This window comes from Mus pahari, chromosome 7 (assembly GCF_900095145.1).
Source record: "Mus pahari chromosome 7, PAHARI_EIJ_v1.1, whole genome shotgun sequence".
NCBI classification, from domain to species: Eukaryota; Metazoa; Chordata; class Mammalia; order Rodentia; family Muridae; genus Mus; species Mus pahari.
Genome location: NC_034596.1, coordinates 93065807 through 93075578, shown reverse-complemented (window position 1 = coordinate 93075578; position 9772 = coordinate 93065807). Strand labels below are relative to the sequence as shown.

Here is a 9772-nt window from a genome sequence, read left to right as displayed (position 1 = left end):
TGATGTGGTTTCGTTTTTAAGGCCTCATGTGTGCTAGGCCAGTGCTTCTCTACTGAGTTATAGCCCTTTTAAAATTACTCTGAAACACAGTATCTCTAAGTTATCCAGGTTGTCATTGAACTGGCTCTGCAGAGCAGGCAAAGCCTTGAACTGGTGATACTTCCAACTCAGCCTCCCAAGTGAGGAGGTTATAGCCTTGACTGAATTTTTCAAAATAAAAAATTGAAGGAAAAAGTTAGTTTTAGCTTAAACTCTTACCAAAACAAACAAACAATGAGCCCAAACAAAACCAAGAAAAAAACAAAACAAAGAACCCCGAACCTTTGAGTTTATGTTTTGGTAGTAACCCGGAGGGAGATGGTCCTTGTAATAGGAGAAGCTGGACTTCGGCTATTCATTTGGGTAAGATGTTTGGCATGATGACCAATGGGAGTTTAAACATTATTCTCTTAGGGCTAAGATTTAAAACAGAGAGTGCTTACAAGGGACGGGTATGGTGCCTGGTAATGACATATCTCCATCAGATTGAAGTTTTGATTACAACATACTATGCTGCCTTCGATAATTCCTAATCAGAGTTTTGAGTCATCAAAATAACTCTACAGGATGTGCGCACATAGTTTGTTACTGGGCATCCCAGACCCACGTTTCCAGGGCTATCTGACACCCTCTGCCCTTATGTTGAAGAGTTGTCTCTGGCTTTTCCAAGCCAAAGCACAATCCAAGATGAGAGCAACATAAACTTACAGTTAGCTTTCCCAGATGATGTTTGTGATACAAACTGAATACTGAGAAACAGGTGGAGACACTGCCATGGGGGTTGGGGGTGGGGAATAGTTCTGGTAGCAATTTAAGTTAGTGCCAATGGATAACCTTTCCATAATGAATGGATGTTTTCCCGTGTGGGTGGGTGTGCGCGCGCGTGCGCGTGCGCGCTTATTCAGGTGATATCTTCATAAAACGACATACAAATGATAGTGCAAGTCTTGAAAAGAGGATTTGAAGTTGTCACTCATGTATTGAAAAGGTTAAAGTGCAGGGATTTCTTCTGGTTTTGGGAGAGGAATGGCAAAACCCAATAATTCTATGCAGGTTCATGAACCTATTTGTGAATTTAAAGTAGATTTTGCTCAGTCCCACCCCTCTCCCCTTTGCTAAGGAGGATCCCCCGAGCTGTTTCATGCTTTTCTGCGATTTGCTGTCCCAGGATATTCTCCTGTCTCGCCTCCGAGTAGTGTTCCGTGATTCCCTGCGTGAGCTGTCCGCCCCGTGTAACTAGCTGCCCCCTCAGGTCTCACTGTGTCAGCCCAGGCGGCGAAGCGAATGCTTAAGGGCTGGCCAACTCAGGCAAACTTCGTCATCAGAGATGACTGAGGTTTTGGGGTTTCCCCATCCCTCCCACGTCGGGCCATGCAGCTAGCGTCAAAGAGTGCGGCAACTCTACTCTTGAGCTGCAGGGACGGGGGCAGAAAGCCCAGTGCACTCTGGACGCCTCTGCTGCCAGCCAGGGGCTCCTAGCCTGGGACTGCAAGCGCAGGGAAATTCCCCCTCAGACGCTTTGCTGCGGCAGAAACCCGAGGCCGGCTCTTTCCACCAGCTCTAACTGGCCCGCAGCGAGAGCCATGGAAGTTGTGGCGCAGAGCGAGACCCAGCCACTCCGCGCCGCCTTTTTTGTGGATGTATTTTCCCTACATAGGTTACTTCTTTCTTCCTCCTTTGGGTAAGTGGAATGGGGCCCCAAATAACCAACCAACCAATCAATGTACATTGGCTGTGATGGAAGCGGGCGGGGAGGGGGTGGGGCGGGGGTGGGGTAGGGGCACGAAGAGTTAATGTGCTAATTAGCTGATGGGTTAGGGTGCTGTTTCTTTTCTTTTCTTTTCTTTTCTTTTCTTTTCTTTTCTTTTCTTTTCTTTTCTTTTCTTTTCTTCTCTTCTCTTCTCTTCTCTTCTCTTCTCTTCTCTTTGGAGGGGTGGTGGTTTTGCATCTCAGTTTTGGAAGAATTGCATTTAATTTCACACACATCAGGGAGGGTACTGAAATTTCTTTATTTTTGTCTGCCCTCCCCATAAACTTGTCTTTGAGAATGAGAGTGAGGGTGAGGGAATGCTTCAGAGGTGAGTGGTCCCTGAAAGGTAAGAGGGAAGGAATGCAGTGATTCAGGGCAGAGACATTCCCCCATGCCAGTGGCCAGAGCAAGACTTTAACCCAACCAGCAGCTATGTATGAGTATAAATTCTGTTCCCTGGGCCAGTAGGGTCTCCAGCCTCCCCATCACTGTCCTCCTACTACTGGGGTGGGGAGGTCATCTATCACCTAGAGGTCAAAATCACTTTTAAGGAAGACCTGCAACTTACTTTGGACATAAGGGATGCTCTGTGTTTGTTGATTGGCTGAATGCTAATGCCATTAGAAGACTGCAGTTTGTTCCCAGGAGAGGTGCTTTGGGACAGTGATAGAATCCCTTAATGTTGAACCCCTCGAGTGCATGATAGCCCAGTTCCTTATGCAAACGGAAAGGGGCTGACGTTTGGATAACCCAATATTTGGATCATCATTATTCAAAAGAACACATCTGGTCAGATTCATGGTCCTGGACCCCAAGGTTTTGGTATAGAAATGATGGATCTTGGGGTCAGATAAACGTGGGGTCTCTATCTCCCTTCTGTGATCCTGGGGGTAGTTTTTATTCCCCTAAACAGAAGTTTTCACCTCTGTAAAAAGAGGCCAGGGAGAGCATCCTCAGAGAGATGGAGGAGGCTGATGGAGAAAGAGAGGAGAGAAGGTGAAGTTGCATTAAATAAGCTGTTTTGCCTCATCACCTAAAGGGGTTTTTGGAGAGGTGTGCTTCTCTGTTGATTCCTTGCTCATTCCAGTGGAGATGCAGGGAGGAAAGTGCTTCTGAGAGTCTCCTTTCTGTGTGGGCTTGGGTAAAGAAATCCTGTGCATACTGGTTTCTCTGGGGCTCACAACTGGGAAATGCACAAGTTCTTTCTGCTTTATGTTCATGCCTTGTTTGTCCTCGAAGTCCAAGGAGGGGAAAGTGTGGAAACAACCCAGAGGAGGCCACTCTCTCCGAAGCACTTGGGGAAGCCATCCAAAGGACTGAGGAGGCAGAACAGCACCTCTGGGTGGTGCCAGCTTTCCTTGAACTTGGTCTGCAGAGAACTCAAAGCTTGTGTCTGGGCTGCTTGTGAAGTCAGTGACGAAGCACTTCCCACAATAGCTCTCTCCATAGAGCTTGTCCCAGAAGTGTGGTGGTGGTGGTGGTGTGTGTATGTGTATTGATAAGTTGACCCAGGCCTCCCATGAATCTCCAAGGCTTCTCAAATGCTAAGCTAGTGTGGGGTTTGAGACCGACAGCTGACAGACTTGGGAATAGGACAGTTGTCACATTTTTCTTCTCTAAGTTAAGGCAGTCACCATCAATGTGACCTCCTGGCACGTGTTCTCCGAAGGACACCCAAGCTAGTCTTACCCTTTGCCAGGTGGCCAGCACCTAGGTCTGTGATGATGCTGAATGAATAAGAGATTTTACTTACTTATAGACCAGGGGTCTGAGTTGAACTTCCTATCCAACACCACAGTGTGCTAATCAAACCTTCCTATAGCAAACATTATACTTCCTTTAGTATATATTGTTATTATTGTTGTTGTTGTTGTTAATTATTTTGAGTGTTATGTGCAAGTCTGTTGCTAGGCACCCCGGGAAACTTATAAGCAGAATTCATATGGATAATTGGGTGGCTCTTTCAAGAGCACCAGAGCACTGTTGGCCTTTTCTGGCCCTTTCTTACCATAAACCCACCTAGGAATTCCAGGATGGGGAGAGTGGGGTGGGGCATCTCCCTAACTCTCTGAGAACAGTGCTGAGGGCTGAGGTCTTCCTGCACCCACCATTGGCTGATTCTCAAGGCTTCCCGGGCCACCTCCTTAGCTTCTCCAAGTAGAGTCGCCAAGCCTTAGCAACTCCTCTTTCCTCCAGGGCCTCAGAGTCTCTCCCCAGCCTCCAAGCAGGAGCCCCAGTCTGGCTACAGGTAGCTGGGGAAGAGACCAAGCTGTGCCTGGGGAACTAGGCGCGGAGAGATCGCAGCCAGCGCCAAGCGGTCCCAGAACAAAAGGCTCATGGCTGGTGTTAGCTTCCTTCACTCCGGAGCGCCGCCGTGGGGACCTGGGTTCGGGACTCAGGCGAGAGGACCACGCTGGGGAGCAAGGAGTGGAGTACCAAAAATGAAGTGACAAAAGAGAAAGAGCAGGCACCCGGGGTGGGAGCGGTGAAAGGAGGTCACCCCCCCAGGCCGAGGTCTGCGGTGGGGCCGCGGCAGGCAGGCCCTTTCCTCCGCCTCCTGCAGAGCCTTCCAGGCAGCCAAGCGTGTCTCCGGCTGCAACTCCACCGAGCACGCTGCGGCCGCGCCAGTAAGTAGCAGCCGCGCCCTCTGCTCGCTGTCTCCGCGCAGCCCCGGGGAGGACAGGTCCGCCACCGCCCAGCGACGAGCCCGGGTGTCCGGGATCCACGCGCGCCCGGCGTTCTCCCGCAGTGGCGCGGCACCTGCAGCGCGCCACGGGGAGGGTCGCCTTAGCCGCGAGCTCCCCGGGGCGCCGCGCCACCCTTCTGTCCAATGGCTTTCAGCGGGTGGAGAGTGGGGGGCGTCGCCCGGGGGCGAGGAGCTGCGGCTGGGGAGGGGCGAGTGCTCTGTGCTCACCCGAGCGAGGCTGACGTGTCCGCCCGAGCGCGCGGCCCGGTGTGCGCGCGCCTGTGCGTGTGTGTGTGTGTGTATGTATGGATGTGTGTGTATGTGTGTGTGCGTGTGTGTGGATGCGAGAGAGGGGGTACGAACACGCCTTTGGGGACCCGAGGGACGCTGCGGTGGGCTTCACTCCGGCCTCCGCCAGGCGGCTGTTCAGCCTCGCATCTGCCTACCGCGCTTTTGCAGAAGCAGCCCGGCTCTTTGATCGTCCCGGAACCACCCTCAGCATCCGATCTTACTTTTTCTTTCACCCACAAGGGCAGCAGCTGGCCACCCCCTTAACCGGTGCAAACACCCAACCAAGCCAGTGCTCGGTGCTTTTCTCAGCTAGTATTTTCCCCGCGTGTCTTTCTCTGGGGCTTCCCACGAGCCACTTCAATGCTCCTCCAGCTTCACAAATTGTTCCGTTGGTCTGTTTAACTGACGAGTTGTAAATCTTGAAGACTTTATTATTATTATTTTGATTCTTTTCATTTCATCCCCCTGTGGGCAACGGAGCAATGAAATTTCCAATCGAGACGCCAAGAAAGCAGGTGAACTGGGATCCTAAAGGTTGGTATTGCCTACTTCGGGCTACCCTGGCTCTCTTCCACCTGCGGGTGCCTCACTGGCAGGCGTGGATGGGCTTGCTCCCGGCAGGCAGCATGCGTCCTGAGGCTGGGAAATGCGCCTGACAACTGCAGCGTGGGTGGGAGGAGGGCGGAGGCAGCGTGGGTTCGGAACCCAGATCGCGCCTGTCAAGATCACATAATCGTTGTCCCTCTAGGATGGTTTCACCATCTATTTAAAGACACACCAAGCTGCTGTTTGTTTTGAAATTGTACCAAGTGTTGGTATTTGCTTTTGACTTTGTGAATGTGCATGTACGTGTGTGCCTGTGTGTGTGTCCTTTGTTTCTAGTGATCTTTGTCTCTCTGGCAGATGGGTGGGGTGACTCTCACTGGACCTGGAGCTGCGCCTCATGGCCCGTGTGTCCTCAGAGGGACAGGTTTCTTGGCAGCATGTGAGGCTGAGATCTGCAGCAGCTGTCCCTGGGGTAGCACTTCTCTCATAGGGCATGAAGCATAATGGAGCCCAAGGGGCCTCCAGTGTCTTTGCTGTCTTATTACTAATCCTGCCGGCTAGTTTGGCTCAGGTTGTAGAAGGGCTGTGGGGAGTGGTTTTTCTCGACAAGGGTGGGTTTAGGAAGGGCTCACGGAGTGACCTACAGTGTACCCACGCACACAATGGTGTGATATACTTTTAGGAGTGTGGGCTCACTTTCCCTTCCTGTAAAAGGGATTAAGGCAGGTTGTGTGGGTGCACCACACTCCTGGTTTTGGCCACTGCCCCACATGTTAATGTACAGATATTGTGCCTCTTTGTAAATAGTATTGGAGCAGGACAAGTTGAAACAGTGTGTCCAGTCACCTCTTAGCTCATATACAGGCTGAATTAGGCAGTGCTTGAGTGGGTCCTGTGTGTGTGTGTGTGTGTGTGTGTGTGTGTGTGTGGTTACATTTCTTTTAAAGAATATCATTTTATTTAGTCTTTGACAGTTTTATACAATATATCTTGATCATATCTAATTCCCACTCAGTTCAGTTCCTCCCTTTCAATTTCTTTATGACTTCATTTCTTCTCTTCCTCAGACTAGATCCAGGAAAGCAAGTTATGTGTGAAGTAAATGTCCTATGACTTGCCTGACTGAAGAGTGAATGAAGAGGTATTGCCCTTCAGTTTGCAAATACCTTCAGTGCAGCCTCAGCCTTCTATTTGGTCTCCAAATCTCTGGAAACTAAGATGCCTGGTGGTTTGGCTTTTATTTTTAATCATCATAGGATTTATTCGTCTAATACATGCTTCACTCCAGGCATAGTCTGAGACCTGGAAATATAGTCAGAAGAAGGCAGACAAAATATGTGTCTTCTTGGAGTTTACAGTGTGTGTGTGGGGTCAAAATTAGTCACTGCAGGGTGGCATTAGGAATTCAAAGTGCAGCATACTCTGTGGGCACCAAGAGGCTTTAAGAAAGTCTGATAGAAAACCTTGAAGCTGGGTGTGGTGGTTTGTGCCTGTATTGCCAGCAATTGGGAGCCTGAGGCAGGATTTCCATTGGTTTGAGCTTAATTAACATGCGGCTACCTCTTGAGTTCCAAGTCAACTTGGGCTTCTCCCCTGTCTGAAACAAAACAAGCAGATTGGCAAAGGCCAGAGGAAAGGATGACAGGTTTCCTGAGGAAATGACACCCCTACGGTACTGGCACCTAGAATGAGAGTTCCCAGGCCAGAGAGAAGGGGCTCTGCCTTCCTTAGAGGGAACCTCAGAGCAGAAGTTCACAGAACAGAAGGAACATATGCATTTGAGGAGCTGAAAACAGTGGTCCAAGGCTAGAGGAGAGAGAAAGCAAGGAATTCGCGCTGTGAGGCATGGCTGGGAATCTCCAAAGCCTTGGCCGTGTTGGTTGTGATAGAGTCAGGTTTGGGATTGAGGAAGAGGGGTCTTTATTTTAAGCCTTGAAGAGGTTCAAGCCGGAGTCATGTGATCCAAGCTAAGTTTCAGAACCATTGGCACAAGATGACTGGAATTCTAGGGACCACATGCACTCACCAAGGCGGTAGCATTGGGGATGGAGAGATGATGCAGAGGCAAGCTTTGGTGACCTGAAATCAACAGGATCTGTGAAGGAAGCACCCAGGTGGAACTTCAGAGGACCAGGACGCAGCTGGGGCAGGTCTGGTGGGGACAGTCTACGGTGAGATCGACCCAGGGGGCAGCAGTTAACAGGGCAGGGGTAGGTAGCTTTTGCTAGGAACATCAAGGGTCTGTGTTTCTAATGCTGGCTTTGAAAACTTATTTCTGAAACATCTTCTTGTGTCTCCGTGACAAGTGGTTGTCACACATTTTTTTGTGTTTTACAGCCTGATACAGAGAAGAGGAGTATATACTAGTAGCATCTTTAGTTACAACCACAGATGCTAAAAATAATCACCACAAGGAAAAGAACAGCATTTCACGAGCCAGCATAGGCATAAGCCCATTACTCCCATCACTTATGCTCACAATTCTTATTTATAAATGGAAAAAAAAAACATTGATTAGCGTATGAGGAATGGGTTTCATAATGGCATCTTCATTTATATGTGTCATTATACTTTACTCATATTTATATTTTCCATCCCAACTCCCTATCCCACTCCTCCCTCCCTCTCACTGGTCCCCTTCTGGTTTGCTTTCATTATTTTATGGTTTTCATTATTTAAAACATTTTTCATTTAGTTCTGTGTGTATGGGTGTTTTGCCTGTATACCACATGCACAAAGTGTTCATGTAGGCCAGAAGTGGGCATCAGATTACCCTGGGAACTGGAGTTACAGATGCTTAATCAGTTGCCATGTGGGTGCCGGGAATTGAACTTGGGTCCTCTGGAAGAGGAGTTAGTCTTCAGACTCAGTTTTCATAGTTCTTATTTGACACTAGGTTACTGTCCTACTTGACCATTGCTGTTGCCAGGACACCATGAAACTGCCTTCCTGATGTGCTCTGGCTCATATCTTTTGTTTCTGAAGGTGCAGGTGACTAGAGTCTGGCCATGGGTGTGTCTTAGAATTATGTGCCAGATACCAGTCGAATGCTTCTCATGTATTACTTTCCTTAATGCTGAAAGCAGTTTAGGAGAAAAGTATTGTCCTAAATTTAAAAATGAGGGAACTGTGGATCAGAAAGGTCAAGCAACTTGCTCAGAGCTGCACAGCTAGTAGGTAGTGGCCTGGACTAACATCTGGACTCTTAATCATTCTGCTAGCATGTGTCTAATAGACTCCTGGGTCATCTAACTCTTGCCTGGTGAGTCTTCCAACACTCAAGGACTGTCAAAACTTATTGGAGGGAGGTAAAAGAGAAGGAAGAGAGTAAAGAGGGAGAAGGCTAGGCAGAGGCGGGGTAGTCATGCCAAGTCACCAGAATCATTTAGTGGTGTTCTCCTGCCTACTCCGGATTTGCATGCTGCTACAGCAAGTTTTAAGCTCTAGAAACATCAGTGCAGAATATTCTCATGGATTGAGGCAAGTGGATCAATATAGTGGAGAAAACTCAAGATGTGGGGGTAGGAAAGAATTAGGTTCTGGAAGCAGCTGTGTCATTTACTGGCTGTGTGACTTTAGGGTCTTCACTTAGCTTCTCTGGGCCTTACTTTCTTTCCATTTAGAAGGCAGTCATGGATATGACCTCTGTGTACCTGTGGGCTCTTTCTGTACCTCCCGGTCTTCTCGCTTCATCCCACCCTTGTTCTGATCTTTGGGTACTTGAGGCAGAGGATTGTCTTTCTCCTCTTCCCCCTCTCCTTTTCTGTAAAGGAATCATGTTGCTTTTTGTCACAGGTCTTCTGCGTGTATACTTTGAGCTGCTCATAATGAATATTCACACACCTGGCTCCTTCCCACCTTGTGACTCTCAGGTCACATGTTAACTTCCTTGAAAGGTCTTTCTTGCCCTTTTTGAGGAATCCAGTTCCCTGACTCTGTCAGGTTTTAGAGTGTGTTGTCTGTTGAGGGCTCTTCCTGGCAGTTGCAGTCTGGAACTGCCTTACTTACACACTGGAGCTTCATGAGCAGGCACTTCCTCGTCTTGTTCAAAATTGTACTCCAATGCCACAGGAAGTACCTGGCAAACCTTAGTCACTTATAAACCCATTGTTTAATGATGAACTTGACGGATAGATGGGTGGATGGATGAATGGACAGATGGATGGGTAGATAGATGGATGAATAGAGACTGGAAGGGAGATGGGGAAGGATTAGCAAGGGAGGGGAGCTAGGTGGGGGCGGAGAGCTGGATCTATTGATGTTTGGAAGATGGATGAATAAACAGGTGAATGGAGGGACTGGAGGGTATCCAAGGCTCTGGTATCATGAAATTCTAGACGCCTCAAAATTGGAAACCACAAACTACAAATAAAGCCAGAAGAAGAAGAAGAAGAAGAAGAAGAAGAAGAAGAAGAAGAAGAAGAAGAAGAAGAAGAAGAAGAAGAAGAAGAAGAAGAAGA

General features: G+C 48.7%; 1 protein-coding gene across 2 annotated transcripts in view; it reads left to right on the top strand.

Moving 5' to 3' along the window:
* Positions 1 to 4264: 4264 nt before the first annotated feature.
* Positions 4265 to 9772, top strand: part of Kcnk10 (potassium two pore domain channel subfamily K member 10) — a 132076-nt gene continuing 126568 nt past the window's right edge. The window contains exon 1 of one of the 2 annotated variants that reach the window (XM_021201643.2): positions 4265 to 4416. In XM_021201643.2, coding sequence (XP_021057302.1) covers position 4416 — 1 coding nt within the window. In that variant the 5' untranslated portion in view covers positions 4265 to 4415. Of the gene's footprint in view, positions 4417 to 4733; positions 5301 to 9772 lie in introns of those variants that run through there. The other variant, XM_021201640.2, reaches the window with a different exon arrangement.